At 42.0% G+C, this 26,595-nt stretch overlaps 1 protein-coding gene across 1 annotated transcript; it reads left to right on the forward strand.

Moving 5' to 3' along the window:
- Positions 1–5,909: 5,909 nt before the first annotated feature.
- On the forward strand, positions 5,910–26,111 carry LOC308287613 (myosin heavy chain, fast skeletal muscle-like; the record flags this gene model as incomplete). Its single annotated transcript, XM_080728841.1, has 39 exons — positions 5,910–6,119; positions 7,224–7,367; positions 8,654–8,810; positions 8,900–8,927; positions 9,025–9,124; positions 9,232–9,324; positions 9,414–9,477; positions 9,559–9,657; positions 12,063–12,166; positions 12,282–12,420; positions 12,928–13,046; positions 13,338–13,487; positions 13,576–13,746; positions 14,174–14,477; positions 14,995–15,059; positions 15,423–15,510; positions 16,826–16,943; positions 17,065–17,188; positions 17,551–17,687; positions 18,657–18,912; positions 19,179–19,421; positions 19,544–19,720; positions 19,813–19,958; positions 20,531–20,621; positions 20,710–21,099; positions 21,224–21,350; positions 21,499–21,617; positions 21,721–21,917; positions 22,011–22,194; positions 23,246–23,411; positions 23,587–23,711; positions 23,836–24,144; positions 24,318–24,521; positions 24,687–24,812; positions 24,917–25,087; positions 25,174–25,278; positions 25,365–25,460; positions 25,860–25,988; positions 26,091–26,111. 39 exons carry the CDS (start codon positions 5,910–5,912, stop codon positions 26,109–26,111), a joined length of 5,796 nt encoding a protein of 1,931 aa, XP_080584967.1.
- Between the last annotated feature and the right edge of the window lie 484 nt (positions 26,112–26,595).

A 26,595-nucleotide genomic window follows, 5' to 3' on the forward strand; every position in this document is an offset into this window, starting at 1 on the left:
CTATGTGTTTAATGTCCATGCCAGTGCCATGGTACAAAAATAGTAGTCTATTGGCAGGGTGTGCTTGTTAATTACTTGATATGCTACTTCATACTCCGCTCCTTTTGAGGAGGAATCACTAAATTTGACAGCTTCCCAGCAAAGCACGTCAGGACCCGGACCATTCAGTGACGTCTCGATTGGGGTCAGATCAAATCAAATCAAATCAAATCAAATGAAACTTTATTTATAAAGCACATTTAAAACAACCTGAATTGACCAAAGTGCTGTACAGAGAAAGAGCAAACAATAAAAGCATGAGCATATACTGTATACGGTATATATAACAAGTGTCAACAAGAAAACACAACACATATATATGCGGTATAAAAGCAAAACATTTAAGAGACCTCAGGTGAGATTACAAGCTAGAGAAAATAGGTGAGTTTTAACCTGAGATTTAAAAACAGTTATAGATGGAGCAGACCTAATCGAAAGGGGCAGGTTGTTCCATAGCCTGGGGCTGCAGGCTGCAGCCACGAAAGCGCGGGCCCCTCTAGTTGTTTTTTTAGGAATCAGATCAAGTCAAACCATAATCAGATCTGGCCTAGAATATCACCTGATTTCAACCAACATGCAGTTGTGTGTTGACAAATTTGTTCATTAGTGTAACCACCGTTCCTTTGACTTAGAACTTCAACTATGCTCAAAACTGTACTTTTTGGAACATTCAGTGTCTTTGCAATTGTTTTATCCTTTTCCCTTTTTTTTTACAAAGCAATAATCTATTCTCTGAACTTTTCTGACCATTCCTTAAAGCCATGTTTCTAACCACTCTAATCACAGTCAACAAACTTCTAGTCAGGCCAGATTGCACATCTGATGCAGCTATTTAAGCCCTTGATTAGTCGATTGCAGTTGATTACAGATGTTTTCAGGAGTAATTAAGAGTTGAATAATTGAAAGTGAAGACTATGACTAAAACTAAATCAAAATGTGCTTCAAAAACAACATTGGTACCGTACAGTACAATGCGGGATAATAATAATTACAACTTTATTTATACAGCTCCTTTCTAGACATGTCTAGACAAAGTGCTGCACAATCATGAATTTAGCAAAAAGAAGTGAAAATAAAGTGACCTTACACAAATACAGTAATTAAAAGGTAAAGAAACAGATAAAAGGTTATTTGCAGGAATGCTTTCGGGAACATGCATGTTTTTAATTAAAGGACAACGTTTTTTTACAACAAGGGTTCATATTTTAGATTGTAATTAAAGAAAAGAAAAAGTGAGTGTTAAAATGTTTTAATTTGCTTCGTTCTATTGTTTTAGCGTGTTTACCGTGCTAAAATGTGTGGCATGCGTACGCATGGGGGCATGCGTACAAGTGGCTAACATTTTTTTTTTTAGACACAATAAGCCAGCAGTTTCTTTCTGATAATTACAGAAGTAATTAGTAACACTTCTAGCCCCCATAAGTCACTTCCAAATGATCCAACCATGAAAGGTTGCGTTGTATCTTGGGAATGGGCTTATTCTGTGTAAAATGACATATTTAGCCACTTGTACGCATGCCCCCAACCACTGAAATAAGAATCTCTAAAACAATAGAAATAAGTAAATGAAATCAATTTACACTCATCTTTTATATTCTTTAATTACATCTAAAATATGAATCCTTGTAGTAAAAAAACAAAGTTGTCCTTTAAAAGATATGAGGGAATCAGACAGTGAGGCAAAGAATTGTCTGTCTGTCTGTCTGTCTGTCTGTCTGTCTGTCTGTCTGTCTGTCTGTCTGTCTGTCTGTCTGTCTGTCTGTCTGTCTGTCTGTACTCATCACATTTCATCTCAGCATTACATTTCACCATGAATACATGCATTAACAGACATGTGTAATGTAATAATTGCACACACAAGCTGATATACAGTCCAAGGGTTGCTGTCACAGCACATGCAGCTGCTTGATTGCATCACATCAAGCAGCCAAGCCGAGCCATGCTGCCAACAAGGGGTAGTTGACCCCAAAACAACTCTGATCCAAGATTCCAGGGCGGCAGTGGCAGTGGCAGTGGCCGCTTAGGATCAAAAGGTTCCATTTTTTAATCTGCTTTTCCAATGCAAACTTCTAATAAAGTATTCAATCAATACATCAATCAATTAGGCAGGCAGGCAGGCAGGCAGGCAGGCAGACAGACAGACAGACAGACAGACAGACAGACAGACAGACAGGAATGGAAACAACATTGGGGGGGGGGGGGGGGGGGGGACACTTTTTATGGGCCAGTCAAGGATATTAAGTGACAGTAGTGTCCAAACACTAAAGTCATTCCATTTTAAGCCAGTGCCGGAGGGACTAGTGGAGAAGAGTCATTTTATGTTTGGTTGCTCTCAGGTGTTGCGTGTTGAAAATAGCAGATCTACAAGCTCACAACGCGTCGCAGATCTGCTATTTTCAGCATGAAACCAAGTGTAAAATCAGTGATTATGATGCCATCAAGGCTTGCCAAGATTTCAGTTGACTAAATCAACTGCAGATTTAGTCAACTAAAATCTTATATTTAGTCGACTAAAATTTGACTAAAACTAAAACTTTTCATGTGACTAAATTATGACTAAAACTAAATTACATTTTATTCAAAAAACTATGACTAAAAGAAAACCAAACTCAAAATTTGCTGTCAAAAACAACACTGGACAAGACTAATGTGTATTTCAAATTTGTTTTTTATTGTATTTTCGCCAAACTCTGCCCAAAAAGTCACTAAATTCCCTGCAAGCCAAATGATGTCATGATGACGTCATGATAACGTCCTCCGGTGACTCCGGTGACGTTCAGAACTTGACCAGGTCACATGGGGATGAACCTGACGTCATTAACAGGACGTCATATGGACTTATGTATTATTGTTATTGTTTGTAATGTTAATTGAAATATGAGCATGTAAGGTCATATTCTGGGACATATCTGACTAGTTATGATCGGACCCTCTCTGATTAATCCAGGACGTCCGTTTTTGTGGGCAGGATTTACGGTTGTGTTAAAAATTATTCAACCCCCCCTCTCTGCAAATCTGTTTTATTAGCAAAATTCACAAACTGACAACTGAATTAACTAAATAAATCATACAAGAACAATGTAACATTTGTCGTGTTTTTTTTTTTAAATGACACTTTTAACGCCACTTTCACTTTCAATTATTCAACTCTTAATTACTCCTGAAAACATCTGTAATCAACTGCAATCGACTAATCAAGGGCTTAAATAGCTGCATCAGATGTGCAATCTGGCCTGACTAGAAGTTTGTTGACTGTGATTAGAGTGGTTAGAAACATGGCTTTAAGGAATGGTCAGAAAAGTTCAGAGAATAGATTATTGCTTTGTAAAAAAAAAAAGGGAAAAGGATATAAAACAATTGCAAAGACACTGAATGTTCCAAAAAGTACAGTTTTGAGCATAGTTGAAGTTCTAAGTCAAAGGAACGGTGGTTACACTAATGAACAAATTTGTCAACACACAACTGCATGTTGGTTGAAATCAGGTGATATTCTAGGCCAGATCTGATTATGGTTTGACTTGATCTGATTCCTAAAAAAAACAACTAGAGGGGCCCGCGCTTTCGCGGCTGCAGCCTGCAGCCCCCAGGCTATGGAACAACCTGCCCCTTTCGATTAGGTCTGCTCCATCTATAACTGTTTTTAAATCTCAGGTTAAAACTCACCTATTTTCTCTAGCTTGTAATCTCACCTGAGGTCTTTTAAATGTTTTGCTTTTATACCGCATATATATGTGTTGTGTTTTCTTGTTGACACTTGTTATAGGTACCGTATACAGTATATGCTCATGCTTTTATTGTTTGCTCTTTCTCTGTACAGCACTTTGGTCAATTCAGGTTGTTTTAAATGTGCTTTATAAATAAAGTTTCATTTGATTTGATTTGATTTGATTTGATTTGATCTGACCCCAATCGAGACGTCACTGAATGGTCCGGGTCCTGACGTGCTTTGCTGGGAAGCTGTCAAATTTAGTGATTCCTCCTCAAAAGGAGCGGAGTATGAAGTAGCATATCAAGTAATTAACAAGCACACCCTGCCAATAGACTACTATTTTTGTACCATGGCACTGGCATGGACATTAAACACATAGCCAAGGAGCACTAGTACCAAGTATCATGTGAGTGAATAAATATAAATGGTCAACAGGAATGAGAGGACCTTGAAAGGCAGTCTCTACTTTTACTTTCTGCGTAGCATGCAAATAACACCTAATATAAGGCATGCTGAGATGGCTGTCAGGGACCGAGATCATCAGAGTTCCATTTGGTCGGTGAGTGAGACTTTCCATCTGTGATGTTTTCATGGCTTCATAGTCGTATACATGTTTTAGAGATGTCTGCTAATCATAGTCATATCCTGGTGGCAGCTTTTAATAGTCGAATAAATCTATTAGTCCTGTTATTCATTTCTAACATGACTCCGTACATAGTGCCACATAGCTGCGGACATTATTACAGACACTGAATGTTAAGTTCACAGAATAATATGTTATATTGATGAACAGGTTTATAATTATTTAGTTTATAATGATATGGTTTCGGCCAGATTGGAATTAGATTTTGATATTTCATTTTTATTTGGACGTTTCAATTATGTTATGATTATTTAAATAATAATTTGTTGTTTCACCAGATACTTTTGTACTCTTAATCAAGTAATTATTTGGAAGAGTACCTTTACATCTATGGAGTTATTATTAGTTTAAAGTAACAACATTAGTTTATTTATTTTATTTTACAGTTTGGCTAGTCTTCCCACCAGGTGGGCAGATACAGTACAGATACAGTACAGCCACTGTACAGTGGCTTACAGTGGGCAGACAGGTGACCTGTAACCTTAATTCATACACTGGAATAAAAGTGTGAGAAAGAAATCTAGCATTGCTTCAGTACAAATAAAATAAAAAAAATCTAGAAGCATGGCTGTGATGACTTAAGATAATTTGGTGGAATTAAGCATAAGCGAAACACCAACAAACAAACAAACAAAGGAATAAAACATAATGGGCAAGTTACATTTAATTTCATTGCATGTAACTAATATTGAAATAACTCTTTTCAAATCTGGAACTGATGAGAAATGTTAAAATGTCTCTGGTGCAAAGTGTTGTGTGGCAAGAATGAACATTAGGATTCATATCATTAATATAATCCAGTTTGATTCATGATTATAAATTGTATTGAATCATTCAACTCCTGTTAATGTCCTCAAAATGATGTGTTTTCTCCACACTAAAGGCTGCACACAAGATTCCACCGCTACTGGTAGAGGAGAAAAGTGAGTGTTCATAATTTTCCTAATAAATCTACAATTAGCTATAACCATAAGAATAGTCCTACAATTATCTACTCAGATCTCAAGTCAGCAATTGCATAAATCTATTTGTCCGCCTTCATAATAAAATATTAATTAACACGAACGGGTACACCTTATTGTGTATCATTATTTTATGCTTTAACTATTGAACAATAGCAGATATACAAGCTCACAGCGCGGCACCGAGTGCCGCGCTGCGAGCTTGTAGATCTGCTATTTTTGAAAAATCGTGAACATTTGAATTTTGACCCGATTCTATAAGTGTCTTTTGAATCCTTCTAAGGTTTTTTGAAAAAAAAACTATGTTTCTATGTCAGCAATCTGGCCAGCCATCGTCAAAGAAAAGGTCCTTTTCACTTAACTGGAGCTCCGTTATTCTGTTCTTGACAGACTACTATGTCAGTGGTTCTCAAACCTTTTCATGTGAAGGACCCCCAAAATGATATGTATTTGGCCACGGACCCCCATCTCAAAATATTTAGTTCCAGGGACCACCCAGAAGCAACATTAATATAATTAACACCATCTATTTGTCCGTCTACAGAAAGCCGCCACCATGAGTACGGACGAAGAGATGAAGCAGTATGGCAAGGCCGCCATCTATCTCCGTAAGCCAGAGAAGGAGAGAATGGAGGCTCAAGCTACGCCCTTTGATGCCAAAACGGCAGCATATGTGGCCGACAAAGCCGGGATGTACCTCAAGTGTAAAATCGTAGGGAAGGACGGTGCCAAAATCAAGGTGGAACTGCTTGGGGACAAGAAGGAGGTAAAGGTTTATCTAAAATCAAGTACCACTGTAAGGGCCGATGTATACTCCACTTTTAGAGCCCACTTTAAATCGGTTCGGCTCTGTTCAAACTACAATATCGTCACCTTAATAAACTAACTTGAATGAGCTGTCTTAACAACCTCCAGGTTCTGGTGCCGCCAAGCCTGTGCTGCCCACACAAAGATCTGAGCTATCCGTGTGCGAAAGATCACCATATATGGGATCTCTGTATCTCTCAGTCCTTGTCCCCTTTTATGGGCATATTCGTTGGATCGGCGGTTCTACTGAAAAATTACGTTTTGTACAACTGTGCATCATGTAAGTACAGTAACGGCAGGGGAAGTAGCTAAGTATGTAGGCAAAGATCTGGGCTACTCTGCGTGCGAAAGTTGGAGTCTGTAGAACCAACCATGTGCTGTGAGACCTCTTTCATGTGATTCGGGCCAATTCTGCCTCAGCATCAATTAGTAGTCAGGATGGCCTATAAGTCACTGTTTGAGAAAAATGATATTTTTGGGGGGGGGGTGCTGCCGACATGTTGTGACACCCAGGACCAAATTTAACTCTAAAAGTGGAGTAGGCCTACATGCAGGCCAGTGGTGTAAAGTAACTAAGTACTTTTACTTACAGTAAGTGCTAAGTACGGTTTTGAGGTACTTTTACTTTACTGGAGTATTTCCAATTACTTCTACTCCACTACATTCTAGATCCAGAAAATGTTACTTTTACTCCACTACATTTATTTGAAAACTTTAGTTACTATTTACTTTGCGGATATAAATTATAATATTATAAAAGATACATTAACCACTTTAGCCCTATTTTATGCCTATAGGCATTTGAAAATAGCCTACAAGCTCACAACGCGTCGCCAAGTGACGCGTTGTGAGCTTGTAGATCAGCTATTTTCAAACATTTTGTACTTTTACTTTTGGTACTTTAAGTACGGTACATTTTGATGCCAATATTTTCGTTGTATTTTACTTGTAACGGAGTACTTCTACATTGCAGTAATGATACTTTTATTCACGTAAAAAAAATGGAGTACTTTTTCCACCACTGATGCAGGCCCTAATCACGATTATTATTATATTTTTCTAGGAAAGAACTGTGCCTGAGGCTGACGTCACCCCCATGAACCCTCCCAAGTATGACAAGATTGAGGACATGGCCATGATGACCCACCTCACTGAAGCCACCGTCCTGTATAACCTCAAAGAGCGTTATGCAGCATGGATGATCTACGTAAGGTTTTAGACTTGTGATTTTTGCGGGTCGACTCGACTCAGTAAAAAGTTGAGTTGAAGTCGACTTTACCCTTCGATGACGTCATCACATCACACACGACCCCCCAATTATGTTGGGGGGGGGGGGGCCCCCCAGACGATTAACTTAATGTGCAACATTGTTTTCTGACTCAACTGTAAACAAACCAACAACGTTTAAGTATATAGACATACAGTAGAGGGTATCTTCACATTTCTAAAGTGCCAATTTAAGGACTTTTTAATACCTCTAAATTAATTAGACTAATTAAACATTGTCCAAATTGTCAGATATATAGAGGCAGAAATTGTGAAAATAGCCGACCTACATGCTCACAACGCCTCGCATTGCGAGGCGTTGTGAGCATGTAGATCTGCTATTTTCACAATAGAACCATGTTATACCAAATGTAATGTAGCACTGTAATATTGGATCATTCCGTCCTTGGCAATAAGCAATCCTACTGTTTGAATGCTGTACAGACGCACACATGGAGCAAACATAATGATAGAGGATAGAACTTCGACTTTCGACTTTCTCTGGTGGGAGTTGGTGGGAGTCGACTTGTGTAATGAAAAATCACTTTTTCGCTAATGCCCTATTTTCTACATGCTGAGAACAGTTCATGGTTGTTGCACCTGTCGATAGGAAAGAGAGAAAAATACACAGTACAATTTATATCATCAAGTGAAACCCATAGAGAAAACAACAGTATGTAAATAACAAACTTTTAGTTCGTTTTTTTTTTTTTTTTTTTTTTTGTTAACAAAAGTTAACTTGTTCATTTAGTTGATGCCTCTTCTAACTCGTAACATTAATCCCAGCGGAGATCAGTCTTTTTGCCTTTGAGTGAGTTTTCCAGAGCGGAAGGGAGCGGGTGGAAGTAGGGGGTCCAATGAGTTTCTTTAGATAGGAGGGGGTATTGCTGTGGATCCACTGATGGGTAAGAAGGCAGATCCTTGAAGGTTACTCCATCCTGAAGGAGATGGGAAGCTAGTGTAGAGAATGGAGTATGGCTGTGATATGTTCTCTCTCATCATCAGGATCCTATATAGCAGCACATGACATTCTAGCTACTCAGACTATAAATAGGCAACCACACTCGCAATTTCCCAGAATTTTATCTTTCTAGTTCTGAATGTACTGGAGCTTCTGGATGCTCATGTTAGGGACCCCGATGAGAAGTGCGTTGCAGACAGTAGTCAAAGCCTTGAGGAGACAAGGGTGAGCAAGTTAATGTTCTTTCTCTTCTCCCCTTCCTTCAGACCTACTCTGGCTTGTTCTGTGCGACTGTGAACCCCTACAAGTGGCTCCCAGTGTACGACCAGGAGGTTGTGAATGCCTACAGAGGCAAGAAGCGTATTGAGGCCCCACCTCACATCTTCTCCGTCTCTGACAACGCCTATCAGTTCATGCTGATGGGTACGTACTGTCCTAGTGAGGATAATGTAAAACATACATAACGGTCTTGTGCCGTATTTGTGACTAAAGGTTTGATTTACATTTTACAGACAAAGAGAACCAGTCTGTCCTGATCACGTAAGTTTCTGTCATCTACTAACTAGGCATTAAAAACAAGAACATTGTACACAAATTGACTAAATGCATTTCTCTGAATGTATGCATTTATAACCAGTGGAGAATCCGGTGCTGGAAAGACTGTGAACACCAAGCGTGTCATCCAGTACTTTGCAACAGCTAGTTCTGGTGGAGAGGGTGGTGCCACTAAAATCAAGGTATATACAGGTTTTAACTTTAACAAATAAATGTTTTTGAACATTTTGAAAATTTGAAAAAAATCTGACCAAATGTTAAACTGGGCGATGTCTGAAACATTCCATAGGGGTCACTGGAGGATCAGATTATTGCAGCCAACCCCTTGCTGGAGGCCTATGGTAATGCCAAGACCATTAGGAATGACAACTCCTCTCGCTTTGTAAGTTTAAAAATAATGTCATTTTATGAGAATACCCGCAACAATTCCACAATGTAGAGAGATGAAACAAAGTGTGCTCTATCAAACAGGGTAAATTCATCAGAATCCATTTTGGCACAACCGGTAAACTGGCCAGTGCTGATATTGAGACATGTAAGTATGAAGTTCACAGATGGTAAATGATATATCCCTTTATGTGAGGATTACATTTTGACTTATGTACAACTCATATAGATCTGCTGGAGAAGTCCAGAGTGACCTTCCAGCTTCCTGCTGAGAGAGGCTACCACATCTTCTTCCAGATGATGACCAACCACAAACCTGAGATCATTGGTAAGTGGAATTACTATTATAGTTTATTATTATTATAGATTATTGTCTCCGCCAGGCCGAAAGGCATGGTCGAGAGACTGTTGCACCCTGTCTGTCTGTCTGTCTGTCTGTCTGTCTGTGCAGCTAATCTCTGACGCCGTTGGCCCGGTGCCAAACTGTGCACACATACACTTCCTGGATGCCAATTCAGAACCTCTGCCCCACATTTTTCAGATGGGCCTGTTCTAGCGCCACCATGAGTCAGATTTTTACAAAACTTTTAACAACTCCTACAGATTTTGTCCAAAGATCATGCAAATCGGTAGACAGTATCTCTACAGTCATGTGATCAACGTGAATCTGTCCAATTTACCATATTCCATCCCGTTTGGCTAAGATTGGCTTCCAAAGTTTGCAGGATTGCTCTGTTATGAACAAAATGCCTCAAATCATGAACACGCAGCGTGCAGTTTTCATGAAATTGGCACACACATCCCCACTTCCCAAAAGGACGATTTTTTCCTATAACTCCACCGATCAGTTTAAAACTATCTATGCGCTCTCCCTAGCGGCCAAGGAAAAAACATTTGCCCTGCATTTTTCACATCTGCCTTTTATAGCACCACCAGGAGGCCGACTTATGCAAAACATATTCTTTGATATTAGTCCTTCAGATTTTATCCAAAGATTATGCATATCACTACACACTGTGTAGTGATCACTATAGATATACTGTGTAGTACACAGTATATCTATAGTGATGTGATCAAGACAGATTTTTCTGATATTTCATATTCTATCCTGATTGGCTAACATTGGGTTTCAGGATTGGTCCGTTTTGAACAAAATGCCTCAAATCATGAATGCAGCCTGTGATTTGCGTGGAATGTTGCGCACACATTCCCACTAGGCCAAGGAACAAATGCCACCCTTTTCACATTGCCTTATTATAGCGTCACCAGCAGGTCAACTTTTGCTAAACACATTTTTGGAACAAAATGCCTCAAATCATGCATGCAGCGTCTGAATGCCATGAAAGGCCCAAGAACACATGGCACCCTTTTCACATTGGCCTATTGTAGCGCCACCAGGAGGCCACAATAACCTACCTGACTTGGCGGAGAGCGCTGTTTCTAGTTGTTAAATGGAATTACTGATGCTGATGCAGTGAGATAACCCGACTCCGACCAGATGGCGGTGGAATTGAGTTCACAAGTTAAAGGACAACTCCGCCCTAAATCACTTCTAGGCTCATTTTCCTACTTATATTGATCCAAAAAGACTGTCCATGGGGTCTATTAGGCACAAATGCCCCTGTTGTCCATTTTCCCCTGCAGAACCAAGCAGCTCTCATAGCATAGAGTGGAGCTTATAAGCCTATCGCTTTTACACTATTTGTTGCGGTCAAAAGTGATTTATTTTTTCATGACTGTGTTACTAGTTGTCATTACAAACACATCCATGCCTTGATTGCACCACACAAGCCACCACAATGGCAAAAATCATGTTTTGGGGTGAGCATTCGGCACAACTGCCAATCAAAGTGACTGTATTGGCCAATCACAGTGTGTCTTTTCCGGGACTTGGCAAAACACATAAAAGCATAACATCTGTTTAGCAGAGTGTCATGACTTTTGTGGGACAACGATGGCATGGATGTGTTTGTAATGACAACTAGTAACACATTCATGAAAAATAAAAACTTTTAACCACAACAAATAGTGTAAAAGCGATAGGCTTATAGGCTCCACTCTATGCTATGAGAGCTGCAGGGTTCTGCTGGGGAAACTGGACAACATGGGCATTTGTGCCTAATAGACCCCATGGACAGTCTTTTTGGATCAATATAAGTAGGAAAATGAGCCTAGAAGTGATTTAGGGCGGAGTTGTCCTTTAAGTTCACAAAGTATTGTGAACTTGTGAACTCAATACCACTGAGTGAGATTAGCATTGGTTGATTGATTGAAGACTTTATTAGAAGTTTGCATAGGAAAAGGTACAGTTTCATGACGGTACAGTTCACTGGTACAAGGTCTACTAAAAGGAGATCCATGAAAAGACTAAGCTTATTTCCACAGGAAACCATTAAAGTATCTCATATAGTATAGCAGTGAGAGCAGAGAGGGAAGCACGCACATCTCCAAAAGATGTTTCAGGTGCTGAACCAAAAATACACACCATAGGAAGAAGGGAAGTCCGCACACTGTTCTGTAGCTCCAGCGACAATTTTATTGAGGAGAAACAACGTTTTGACCCCGGTGCGTCTTCATCAGGAGACGACCCACCAGGGTCGAAACGTTGTATCTTCTCAATAAAATTGTCGCACAACAGTGTGCGGACTTCCCCTCTTCCTATAAGATTAGCAGTGAGAACATCAATGAATGAATAAAAAACACATGTTCTCACCTTTTTTAATCCCTTTTCAGAGCAGTGTCTGATCACCGCCAACCCCTACGACTTCCCCCTGATCAGCATGGGTGTGATCGCTGTGGCCAGCATCGATGACAAACTGGAACTCGAAGCTACTGATGTCAGTGAACATTTAGTTTACCGTTGAGTTGTAGCCTACACAATTCTAATTGGATGTTTGTTGATCTAATGCTTAATTTCAATCTCTTGAATACATCTCTGCTCGTTGACATCAGGACGCTATTGACATCCTGGGCTTCAGTCTCGAGGAGAAACAGGGCATCTACAAGTTCACCGGCGCTGTGATGCACCATGGTAAATTGACCTTCAAACAGAAGCAGCGCGAGGAACAGGCAGAACCAGACGGCACTGAGGGTGAGAGGAATGAAAATAATGCTGTAATGCTTTGTCACAAAGATTGTATTTAGTTATATTCTAAATGAACTAAGCCAGTGGTTCTCAACCCTTTTACACTAGAAGATCTGTCTCTATACCACTATAAAAACTGATATAAATACAGTTGTGTAGACCTACCCCATCCTATTCAGCTATGCACAGTTAACACAGGAGGCCAATATATTCCTTGAATTCATGGAGATTGTTTAGTTTAGTTTGTTGCATTCCTAAGCTAATAATTTGATGACCGGGTCCATATTTAGCTACTATACTCTGTGAACTTCCCATGCAAATTGCACAAGCCGCGGAGTCTATTGAAGTTGCAACAGCACTGCTGCAGAGACTCTGTTAGAAGGATGGTTATTGGGTTTACCTACTATTCTAGATTACTATCTCTTTGCAATTGACGTATTACCTTGTGTTTACCTTGCTTACTGTTAAAGCGTCTGATAAATACCTAAATTGCAAATTGTGTGAACATTTCAGTGGCAGACAAGATTTGCTACCTTTTGGGCATGAACTCAGCAGATATGCTTAAGGCATACTGCTACCCCAGAGTCAAAGTGGGAAATGAGTACGTCACTAAGGGACAAACTGTGCCACAGGTGAGTAACTTGACATTTTTGTATGTATGATATCTGATTTCATACGCACCTTACATTCTCAACGCAGCACAAGAACTCTAATGTATTTTTGCAGGATTAATCGGTAGTAGTATCTCTATAGTCATTAAACTAGTTATTATTTACTTAAGACTAGATTTGATATGATATATTACCTTGTGTTTTCCTTGCTTACTGTAAATTGGTCTGGATTAAGAGTGGCTAAATCTTTAATTCTACATTCTGAATTGTGTATTTCAATACCGCTACTAAATAACGTTCCTATTTCCTTAGGTCATGAACTCAGTTGGTGCCTTGGCCAAGTCCATCTATGAGAAGCTGTTCTTGTGGATGGTCATTAGGATCAACGAGCAGCTGAGCACACCAGCTCAGAGAAACTACTACATTGGTGTGCTGGACATCGCTGGTTTTGAAATCTTTGATGTAAGAATTGACTTGTTTTAAGTGGGATACTCATTATTTTTTGTCACAAAGTTAGGGACTAACAGGCTAATGATATTTCAACTTACAGTTCAACACCCTGGAGCAACTGTGCATCAACTTCGTCAATGAGAAACTGCAACAGTTTTTCAACCACACAATGTTTGTTCTGGAGCAAGAGGAGTACCTGAAGGAGGGAATTCCCTGGGATCTCGTTGACTTCGGCATGGACTTGGCTGTCTGCATTGAGCTCATTGAGAAGGTATACAATTATTATTATATTTGCATGTATTATCTTGGACTTGGCTATCTGCATTGAGCTCATTGAGAAGGTATCATTATTGCGACCATAGGTTGCAGTTTAGTATGTGAACGGTCACATCCTGTCCATATGTATCTCTGTCTGTCTGTCACGCCTGACACTGTGGTGCTATGGGTTTGTCCCTCTGACAAATAACCCCATTGACTTGAATGGGAAAATACAAAAACGGAGAACCACACTTGCAATTTCCCAACATTGCATCTTTCTAGTTAGTGTCGTATTCTATTGTTATCAGCTGGAGTTTACGGAGTAACATATAGCTTCATTGAGAAGGTAAACAATTATTTTGTGCTTTAATGGACATGATTTTAATATTTTTTTTAGTTTGTTTTTTGTTGATTTGTCTCTTTTGTCTCCTCTACAAAAGCCCTTGGGCGTCTTCTCCATCCTTGAGGAGCAGTGCATGTTCCCGAAGGCTACGGACAAATCCTTCGCCGAGAAGTTGATTGACCAGCATCTTGGGAAGAACAAGGCCTTTGAGAAACCCAAACCAGGGAAAGGCAAAGGTGAAGCCCACTTCTCCCTGGTCCACTACGCTGGAACCGTGGACTACAGCATCACAGGCTGGCTGGAGAAGAACAAGGATCCACTTAATGACTCTGTGGTGCAGCTGTTCACCAAGTCTTCAGTTAAACTGCTTGCAACACTTTATCCCGCACCTGAGCCTGAAGGTAAGTTTATTCATAGAATAAAATGTGTTCAGTTAAAATGCTGGGTGTACTGTATCCCCCACCTGAGCCTGAAGGTATGTTTATTCATAGAATATAGTGTGTTCTGGGACTGGGACACACAGAGCACAATTCCAACCTTTCCCTCTTGGCTGTATAAGAGCACCTACCAAGGTTGGGCCTTTAGCGTGCTGGGAACTACAGTTATGGCTGTTTAAACCCCGGGCCAATAGGAACACAGAGAGGGGGGGGGGGGCAGTGGCAGAGCAATGGTGTGCGCAGGTCTCTGGTGTGGCTATTCTGACGGCAGACCCCTGACCAAGTTTGGTGGGCAACGGTGCTGCATGTTACGTTTTTATGCCCACCCACCCGACCCAACAACTTCTAGGCAATTTAAACAAATCATCCACCTGGGCCTGAAGTTACTATTATATTAATATACCATAAACACTCTGACAAGAAGAGAGGCATTTTTATTGTGTTTAACTAATGATAACTCATGATTGTAACATGTAAACAGATACTACAAAGAAAGGAGGCAAGAAGAAGGGTGGCTCTATGCAGACTGTGTCAAGTGCTTTCAGGGTAAGAATATGTATTCATTATTATCAACTTTAAATTCCTGTACGAATATTTATTATAATTTTTTTCCAACATTACATTATTGTAAGAATGAAGCATTATTATTATCAACATTATATCCATGTATGAAATATGCAGGTATTTTCATGTTGAAATTAAACTATTTCTGTATCACATGTTGTAAGCTTGTAACTCTGCTTTAAAATGGGGCTTAAAGTGGTTAATTTATGTTTTAGGGGGGAAATAATCTGGAGAGTAACTAGTATCTAATGAGTTCAAATAAGTAGTAGTAGTTTAGGGAAAAAGTACAATGTCGTATGAGTTTCTACTAATAATAAGCTTAATTGTCTCATTATGTCTCAACAGGCAAACTTGGCGTTGCTGATGACCAACTTGCATCGCACTCATCCTCACTTTGTGCGTTGCCTGATTCCCAACGAGTCCAAGACTCCAGGTAAACAGAAAATAAACATTTAAACAGTGATAGTCATTTAACGCAACTTTGGCCAGTGTGTACAGTAACTATTTTGTACTGATTGCGACCGTAGGTCGCAGTTACTTCTATACTATCCAAACCTCCACCGGCTGTCAGTCCGTCAGTCCGTCTGTCCATCACGTCACTCGTCACACGTCACACTTTCCCCCTACTCATATCTCCGCCACCGTTGGCCCGATCCATGCCAAAATGTCCACACAAACTCCTTGCCTGCCAAACTACAACCTCCAAGGACCCCCGGAGCTCCAGGGACTCCCAGGTCCCTGGGGGACCCCCAGGTGTAAAAAATGACCAAATGTGCAAAAAAGACCAAATGACCACCCCAACGGGGCTCCACACGGGGAATTCCCGGGGACCACCGACACCTGGTGCTCCAGAACGGATGCAAAAGTGGTGGCGCAGCGCACATGAAATGCCGTAACTCGGGCTAGGAGCGACCGGGAGAGCCGGGGCCGGTACCTATTCGTCCACTTCGGCGGCGCGGAGACCCCACCCCTCATTTCTCACATGGCCCTCTTCTAGCGCCACCATGAGGCCGATTCTTGCAAAACACATTTTTGGACACTGTTCCTACAATTTTTGCCCTAAAATCACGCAAATCGGTACACAGTATGTCTACACTCATGTCATCAACTTGGATCTGTCCCATATAGCGCCACCTTCAGGCCGATTTTTTAAAACACATTTTTGGACACTGCTCCTACAATTTTTGCCCTAAAATCACGCAAATCGCTACACAGTATGTCTACACTCATCTCATCAACATTGCTCTGTCCCATATAGCGTCACCTTCAGGCCGATTTTTTAAAACACATTTTTGGACACTGCTCCTACAATTTTTGCCCTAAAATCACGCAAATCGCTACACAGTATGTCTACACTCATGTCATCAACATGGATCTGTCCCATATAGCGCCACCATCAGGCCGATTTTTTCAAACACATTTTTGGACACTGCTCCTACAGATTTTGCCCTAAAATCACGCAAATCGGTAAACAGTACGTCTACACTCATCTCATCAACATGGATCTGTCCCATTTAGCACCACCTTCAGGCCGATTTTTTAAAACACATTTTTGGACACTGCTCCTACAATTTTTGCCCTAAAATCACGCAAATCGCACAGTATCTCTACAGTCATGTAATCAAAACGCATCTGTCCCATCTAGCGCCACCATCAGGACGATTTTGGAAAGACTTTTTTGTTTGCCTATTTGTGGAGATAAGCGACTAGGGAGTCTTACTGGTAATAATGAAGCAACATGTTTACAGGGCTGATGGAGAACTTCCTGGTCATCCACCAGTTGAGGTGTAACGGTGTGCTGGAGGGCATCAGGATCTGCAGAAAGGGCTTCCCCAGCAGAATCCCTTATGCTGACTTCAAGCAGAGGTATTTATTATTCCTTATTTTTTTAGTTCCATTCATATTCATGCAAAATTACCCACTTTTTCAAAACGGGTACAGAGTACTGAACGTCAGCGGAAAATGACCATGAACTTTTACAAATCAGGTACAAAGTACTGAATGCCAGCGCATGCCCCGAAGGCGCGTTTATGGACAACAAGAAAGCCTCTGAGAAGCTGCTTGGCTCCATTGACGTACCTCAAGATGAGTACAAGTTTGGACATACCAAGGTAAACACACTCCCAATCTGGTTTAACATTATCCAGAGAGGACTAAAAGTAGATTTTACGGTTGTGACATTGCATTCAGGTGTTCTTCAGGTTGTTTAGTTACAGTGTTTGTGCCATTGCATTCAGGTACTCTTCAGGATGTTTAGTTACAGTGTTTGTTGACATTGCATTCAGGTGTTCGTCAGGATGTTTAGTTACAGTGTTTGTGACATTGCATTCAGGTGTTCTTCAGGATGTTTAGTTAAAGTGTTTGTGACATTGCATTCAGGTGTTCTTCAGGATGTTTAGTTACAGTGTTTGTGACATTGCATTCAGGTGTTCCTCAGTTTGTTTAGTTACAGTGTTTGTGACATTGCATTCAGGTGTTCTTCAAAGCTGGTCTGCTGGGTGTCCTGGAGGAGATGCGAGATGAGAAGCTGTTTATTCTAGTCACCATGACTCAGGCTCTTGCAAGAGGTTACGTCATGAGGAAGGAGTTTGTCAAGATGATGGCTAGGAGGTACTTTGAAAACATCAATTCAATATTGAGTACAATTTGTAAGTAAACATTGCCATTGCTAAATAAAACAAATGTAAAGCGTCAATAAAATAGCAAACATTGCCAAGCAAGCTTTTGGTGATGGTGGCAAGATAAAAAAAAACTCCCCTTAACAATTTGTACGCCAAACTCGTTCAGTAACGAGATACGGCCACTTGAGGTCGCTGTGCCAAAAGGAGTTGTCTCGTTCAGGAACAACACAAAGGGTTAACTTGGTTACATGGAGCTGCATGCATCCTGTGTTGTCAGTGAAAGACTGATGGATGGTCCATACGTCATAACGTAGCTCGCAGAGAGACAAAATGGCGCATCTAGGCTGCATTGATTTCTATTCTCTACTGAAACATAAAAAGGGCTTTATCTATGAATAAGGTGCAAAGAACGCCAGGGAAGCAGAAATCTGATTGTTTTCACAGTGACACTTTACCGCGATGGTCGGCCCCGGTTTGGAGTTTAGTTTCGCGAGTGTTTGTAAACAAATGGATTATCCTCCTCAATAGTCAGTGGACACTCACGTGCACACGCACGAAGCTTCCGAGGCTCTTCAAAATTAAAGCGTAAGTGAACGACGGCAGCAGCAACAGCTAGAAATGTTAGAAACCTTGGCTTCCCATGTGTTAAATGGAGAAGAATACCAACAGCAATAACAACAACGACAACAGTAACAACTATAATGACGCGATAATAGCAGTAATAATTAGAAGTGTGGTTACACTGGCGCGCGGGATACGAGGAATCCGCTGGGAAAAGTTTAGAGTGGGTTTAGAGTTTTTGGGCGGTGCTCCTGGAAGGATCTAAGCTCAAGCGTGGCCTACATGTTGGCACAAAGCGCTCAAAGTTTGTTGTACGCCCAGGGTCACATTGGCCTAGCTTCGCGGGACACTTAATGAAATTAACTTCCACTCACTTCACACTAACTGTTTTCCACAGAGAGGCCATTTACACCATCCAGTTCAACATGCGCTCATTCGTGAATGTGAAACACTGGCCATGGATGATGGTCTACTACAAGATCAAGCCTCTCCTGCAGAGCGCTGAGACAGAGAAAGAACTGCAGAACATGAAGGAGAACTATGAGAAGATGAAGGTTGACCTGGCTGCTGCGCTGGCCTCCAAGAAGACCCTGGAGGAGAAGCTGATCGCTGTAACGCAAGAGAAAAATAACCTTTCGACCGCAGCGGCATCAGTAAGTAGCTACACTTGCTACACTTGTATACTGTAATATATATCCTTCTGGAGGTGGTCGATGTCCCCCAGCTTCTTCCTTGTCCTCACCTCCGCCACTGCCTCCGTACTGTCCCAGCTCTAACAATGATAGAGACAACTTGTTCAGTCTGTTAATGTCGCTTGTGTTAATGTACCCGCCCAAGGAAGCAGCTGCAAAATGCATATATCTCTACCAAGAACAAACGCTGGCATGTTCCCTCACTCATCCTTTCCATTGACAACCAGGGTGACGAGGCACTGAACGATGCAGAGGAGAGATGCGAGGGTCTTATTAAAAGTAAGATCCAGTTGGAGGCCAAGCTCAAAGAGACTTCTGAGAGACTGGAGGATGAGGAGGAAATCAATGCTGAGCTGACTGCCAAGAAGAGGAAGCTGGAAGATGAATGCTCTGAGCTCAAGAAGGACATCGATGACCTGGAGCTCACCTTGGCCAAAGTGGAGAAGGAAAAACACGCCACTGAAAACAAGGTTCGACATTATACTCTCTAGCTGTAAAGTTATGGAACAACAATGATCCATTCAAGATTATACACTCTAGCCATCTTATCAAGTTATAGAACAATAGTGATCCATTCTTTCATGTTATTTAGGTGAAGAACCTGACCGAGGAGATGGCCTCTCAGGATGAAGGTCTTGCTAAGCTGACCAAGGAGAAGAAGGCCCTCCAAGAGGCCCACCAGCAGACCCTGGATGACCTGCAGGCAGAGGAAGACAAAGTCAACACTCTGACCAAGGCCAAGACCAAGCTGGAGCAGCAAGTTGACGATGTAAGTTTTACCAAAGTCAAGCACATGTTTTGAATACATTATGTTTATTGTTTCACTGAATGATGATGTGCAAATTGTTTATCGTTGTGCAGCTGGAGGGTTCTCTGGAGCAAGAGAAGAAGCTCCGCATGGACCTGGAGAGAGCCAAGAGAAAGCTGGAGGGTGACCTGAAACTGGCCCAGGAATCCATCATGGACCTGGAGAATGACAAGCAGCAGTCTGACGAGAAGATAAAGAAGTAATGTGGATCACAATATGAATATCATTATTAATAATAACCAGTAAGACACCCTAAGGGAGAGAAGGCGAGGTCACACACATGGGTGTGTGCACATGGGTGCTTTGGCACCCTTCTGCTGAGCTGGTCGAGTCATCACTGTGATGTCAGAACAGGTCAGCTATATCCATATATGGAGTCTGTGAGGTCAGATGTAGAGTTATTGACCAGCTCCATATATGGATCCATATAGGGGCATTGCCAATATGGGCTTAATATATGGGCATTCCCAGATAGTGGCTTATTATTGATGACATCAGGGATCTCCATATATGGGCATGGATATCCAGGTGATGATAGTCAGCAGTCTTGACAGTCAACAATGTGATGTCAGAACAGCTTTGAGGCGTTACGGACGAGCGGATGGACGGACGGACGGACGGACGGACGGACGGACGGACGGACGGACGGACTGATGGACAGGATGTGCCAGTTTTCATAGTGAACTGCGACCTATGGTTGCAATAATATCAACTATATGAAATGCCATGGAGAAAAGCTACCACTAAAATATGACGTACTGTATTCCACAGGAAGGACTTTGAAATCGCCCAGCTTCTGAGTAAGATTGAGGATGAGCAGTCTCTGGGCGCCCAGCTGCAGAAGAAGATCAAAGAACTTCAGGTATTTTCCCAGCTGTAATTAATGAATTATAATAAGTAAGGGTGCATTTTTATTTTCAGATGTTAATCTGACATCATTCATTTGAAAGGCTCGTATTGAAGAGCTGGAGGAGGAGATCGAGGCAGAGAGGGCCGCTCGTGCCAAGGTGGAGAAGCAGAGAGCCGACCTCTCCAGGGAACTGGAGGAGATCAGCGAGAGGCTGGAGGAGGCTGGTGGAGCCACGGCCGCTCAGATCGAGATGAACAAGAAGCGTGAGGCGGAGTTCCAGAAGCTGCGTCGTGACCTTGAGGAGTCCACCCTGCAGCACGAGGCCACCGCCTCCGGTCTCCGTAAGAAGCAGGCTGACAGCGTGTCTGAACTGGGTGAGCAGATCGACAACCTCCAGAGAGTCAAGCAGAAACTTGAGAAGGAGAAAAGCGAGTACAAGATGGAGATCGATGACCTGTCCAGCAACATGGAGGCTGTCGCTAAGGCAAAGGTAGAAGAGAATGCTTGTGTGTAATTCTTGTCAAAACACTTGTTCAACAAACAGATCATGGGGGGAAAAACGAGGGTATACATTGCAGCTTACTTCAGTGATTGGATCCAATGTTATTCAACAGGGAAATCTTGAGAAGATGTGCCGCACCCTTGAGGACCAACTCAGTGAAATCAAGTCCAAGAGTGATGAGAACGTTCGCCAGTTAAATGACATTGGAGCTCAGAAAGCGAGACTGTTGACTGAAAATGGTAAATGTTCTCTGTAAAACCTACATGGGTTTTCAATGGTATTTGAGCAAATTCCGAAATTAGAGACAATGCTTTGATTGGCAGTTATCCCATGTATTCAACAAAGATTATGTAAATGTTTGGAACTAATATTCAAATTTCTAACTAGGCGAGTTTGCTCGTCAACTTGAAGAGAAAGAAGCTCTCGTCTCTCAGCTCACCAGAGGCAAGCAGGCCTTCGTCCAACAGATTGAGGAGTTGAAGAGACACGTTGAAGAGGAGGTTAAGGTAAGGAACAGGCGTTTCTTCACTTTTTCTTATGAATAGGCCTAATAACATCTGTCTGTAATTTCATCCAGTTGACATTATTTTGTCATCTTTCTTTCGACAGGCAAAGAATGCCCTTGCCCATGCTGTGCAATCAGCTCGCCATGACTGTGACCTCCTGAGGGAGCAGTTTGAGGAGGAACAGGAAGCTAAGGCAGAACTCCAGAGAGGAATGTCCAAGGCCAACGGTGAAGTGTCTCAGTGGAGGGCCAAGTATGAGACTGATGCTGTCCAACGCACTGAGGAGCTGGAGGAAGCTAAGTAAGTCATCAGTGTTTTTACAATCATCAGGTACCGCTCACTGTACAAAATATTGCTCACGATAACTTGATTCCATTCGACACTGATCAACAGGAAGAAGCTCGCCCAGCGTCTTCAGGAGGCCGAGGAGCAAATCGAGGCTGTAAATAGCAAGTGCGCCTCTTTGGAGAAGACCAAGCAGAGACTCCAGGGTGAAGTGGAAGACCTCATGATTGATGTGGAGAGGGCCAACGGTTTGGCCGCCAACCTTGACAAGAAACAGAGGAACTTCGATAAGGTGCTTTGACAGACATTATTTTAAAACAAATTAATTTCCTCCTTAAAGTGGTGTAAATGACACATTCTCTTACATATTCTGTGCAGGTCCTTAAAGTGGGGTAAACGATACGATGCAAGGTTCACGATTTACAATTTCACGATTTTTTTTCTCTAACCCCCCCCCCCCCCAGCTATTAATCTCATACAGTATGTATGTACTACATTTTCATACCATTTATTTAACTACATTTCCAAAGTAGCATACTTTCCATGTACTCAAAAGTAAAAGTACTCAATGTCTGTGCAACAACTGTAAACATACTTTCTTATTGTTTAGAACCTAGCTACAGGGTTAACATGTAAAAAAACGTTATTTTTAATGCTATTGTAGCCCCCACAGTTAGTACCAGCCATGAACCAGCGACAACAGCCCTGCTATTCGGGCTCAGCCCTATTAGCACGACTGGTTGTGCGTTGGACTGGCGAGTGGGAGTCCCGGGTTCAATCCCCGCTTCCATACATCACTACAATCTGGCGTAGTCGGCAGGACGAGGAGCGTGATATCCTCGCGTGAGGGACAGGTCCACGTCGTGTGCGGCGGTCCACGGCGTGAAGTGTGGAGCACGAGGGCGCGCTCCAAAGATCGGGGGGGTGATTGTAGCCCCCACAGTTAGTACCAGCCATGAATCAGCGACAAGAGCCCTGTTAATCGGGTTCAGCCCTATTAGCACGACTGGTTGTACGTTGGATTGGCGAGTGGGAGTCCCGGGTTCAATCCCCGCTTCCACGCATCATTACACTATATTAGAATAGAAGTTGACCTATGTGCAGAAACATAATTGCCTTCCTTGATGCATTAATGATGCGTCAACCTGGTCACAGACACACAGACCTCCCCCAGCAGTGCTCTGAACTAATCGCTCTCCAAAAGCCATTGAATACGATTTAATATGATTAAGTTAAACTCACATTTCATATCAGACACACCCTAATTCATTAGCCCCCCCAATTTTATTTTTTTAATCGTTACATGCCTATAAATGACACATTTCATCTCAAATGCTGTGCAGGTCCTGGCAGAATGGAAGCAGAAGTTTGAAGAGGGTCAGGCCGAACTGGAGGGAGCTCAGAAAGAGGCTCGTTCTCTCAGCACTGAGGTGTTCAAGATGAAGAACTCCTACGAGGAGTCTCTGGACCAACTGGAGACCATGAAGCGTGAGAACAAGAACCTGCAACGTAAGTCTTTTCTACAGTACATCCTTCTTTTAATAACGTACAAAAAAAGAAAAGAAAAGAAAACATTAAATGTTCAAGATCAATTGTGGTTCAGGCTGCAACTTTATTCAAATGCAAATACAAATCCAGTTGCTTATTGGAAAGATCCTCATTCATTATTTACAAACAACTTCAGAGGAGATCTCAGACCTGACTGAACAGATCGGTGAGACTGGAAAGAGCATCCATGAGCTGGAGAAATCCAAGAAACAGGTGGAGACAGAGAAGTCAGAGATCCAGACAGCCCTGGAGGAAGCTGAGGTAAAACTAGATGTCTCTATCTTAGATTTCTTTCAATACATTTTATATTCAAACAGTGTAGCAGTATATGATGGATGTTACATTAAAAGGTCCTATAACCTTTTGCTCCCGTGTTACATTTCAGGGTACTCTGGAGCACGAGGAGTCCAAGATTCTTCGTGTGCAGCTGGAGCTCAACCAGATCAAGGGTGAGGTTGACAGGAAGCTGGCAGAGAAGGACGAGGAGATGGAGCAGATCAAGAGGAACAGCCAGAGGGTGATTGACTCCATGCAGAGCACTCTGGACTCTGAGGTCAGGAGCAGGAACGATGCCCTGAGGATCAAGAAGAAGATGGAGGGAGACCTGAACGAGATGGAGGTTCAGCTGAGCCACGCCAACCGCCAGGCTGCTGAGGCCCAGAAGCAGCTGAGGAATGTCCAGGGACAGCTCAAGGTGCAGAATACATAGTAGTTAGACAGTAGACAATAGACACATATTCAAACACAAGGTAGTTAAACAGAGACCATAGACATACCGGTATATTCAAACAATGAAACTGCTCTGAACTACAGTCACGTTCTGATGTTTCTCTTTAACACGACCACCTCGAATGTGATTTGTTTTAGGATGCCCAACTGCACCTTGACGACGCTGTCAGAGGACAGGAGGACGTGAAGGAACAGGCTGCCATGGTGGAGCGTAGGAATGGCCTCATGGTGGCTGAGATCGAGGAGCTGAGAGTGGCTCTGGAACAGACAGAGAGAGGCCGCAAAGCAGCCGAGGGGGAACTGGTGGATGCCAGTGAGCGCGGTGGCCTGTTGCACTCCCAGGTACATCCACATCAACATATTTAACATACTCCTTTCTCCTGAACGTTGTTCTGTGTACTGAGATAATCATGTCGTTAGTCGCGTCGAATGGCCTTATTTCTTTTCAGTTTAACATATATACAGTATCATGCATACCTGCGTACCTAAACTGAATCTTTGTTTTAGAACACAAGCCTTGTGAACACCAAGAAGAAACTTGAAGCTGACCTGATCCAGGTCCAAGGCGAAGTGGACGACAGTGTTCAAGAAGCAAGGAATGCTGAGGAGAAGGCCAAGAAGGCCATCACTGATGTAAGTTAGGATGATCTCCACAGCGTGTGTGATGCAGCGGCATAATTTTTGTTCTTTGCGGGACAACAAAGTATATTTGATCTTACACAAAAACTACTTTCCAGGCTGCTATGATGGCCGAGGAGCTGAAGAAAGAGCAGGACACCAGCTCTCACCTGGAGAGGATGAAGAAGAACCTGGAAGTCTCCGTCAAGGACCTGCAGCACCGTCTGGACGAGGCTGAGAACCTGGCCATGAAGGGAGGCAAGAAGCAGCTCCAGAAATTGGAGGGCAGGGTAAGATATCCTTCACTTCAACAGGGCGCATAGTCAATGAAATAAGAATACATCATTTGATAATAATATATTATTCAATTGTGAAGGTGCGTGAACTGGAGGCAGAGGTTGAAAACGCACAGAGAGCCGGAGGAGACGCTATTAAAGGTGTGCGCAAGTACGAGAGGAGGGTGAAGGAGCTGACATACCAGGTACTGTTCACTCAAATGACCATCATGCCTCTGAGAAAATTAATAGAATGCATGAACTGAGGTTATGTATTCACTCTGATCGACAGACTGAAGAGGACAAGAAGAATGGGGCCAAGCTTCAGGATCTGGTGGACAAACTGCAGATGAAGGTGAAGGGCTACAAGAGGCAGGCGGAGGAAGCGGTAAGACATATATGTATTCATACATGTTTAGTTGTCGCCATGGGCATAGTGTTGTAGTCATATGGAATAACTAAAGAAATAATAGCGATAGTAATCAGTGAATATGACCAACATCAGTCCATTTTTCAGTGTCCATCGTTTGCCATGCTTCTGCAGTATGACATGCACACAGCTGCAGACGCAGGCAGTTTAAAGGAATAATGGTAACAGTGCATAATCCAAAATGGACTGCAGAAACCAATTGATTGTGTAAGCTGTAATTTCAGGCTCAGGCTGCCGAACAATATCAAGAGCACAGCCACGGTTGTGCGATTCCAATGAGAACTTCATGTGGTCCCAAAATGTCTTGTTTGGACCATAATTGCTCTTTTCAAATCTTGACGCTCTATCACATTTTAGGAGGAGGCAGCCAACACTCACCTGTCCAAGTGCAGAAAGGTTCAGCATGAGCTGGAGGAGGCTGAGGAGCGTGCCGACATCGCTGAATCCCAGGTCAACAAGATGAGAACTAAGACTCGTGACTCCAAGGTAAATACCTGTTCAATATGAAAGGTTAATTAAGATGATTATCTTTAACATTTAACTGAAGACTAATGAAGAATATCTAATTGTATATTCCTATCTTTACAGGGAAAAGATGCTGCTGAATAGGTTCTCCAACTCAAGTCACCGTAAAGAGTCATAAAATATGACCCATCGTATTCAAAAGGTCATAAAATATGACCCATTGTATTCAATAAAGGTGGCAACAAAAGAATATTGTGTCTATTTACTTTGTCAATCATTTTTTATTGTCAGCGTATTCTGGTTCCACTATACCATTTTATAAACAAAATAAAATACATATGTTATAAGGACAATTATCTTAAGGACTGTGGGTGGTCATATGAATTGTGATTTTTAAACTGAATCCATTCTTTTGGGGTCCAGGATTAACCTCTGCAAGGCCAGACTTCACGGTCTAAATGGGTGGGTATCACAAGAAAGTGGGAAAAATACTCACATTTTGTACTCAAGTAAATGTATCAATACAGCAATGTAAAACATACTATTTTTCAAGTAAAAGTCCGCAATTAAAAAGTACACAGGTATTGGTTTTAAAATGTACGCTATAAGTGGCAAAGTAGAAAGTACT

This window comes from Nannobrachium achirus (assembly GCF_963921795.1).
Source record: "Nannobrachium achirus genome assembly, chromosome: 6".
NCBI lineage: Eukaryota > Metazoa > Chordata > Actinopteri > Myctophiformes > Myctophidae > Nannobrachium > Nannobrachium achirus.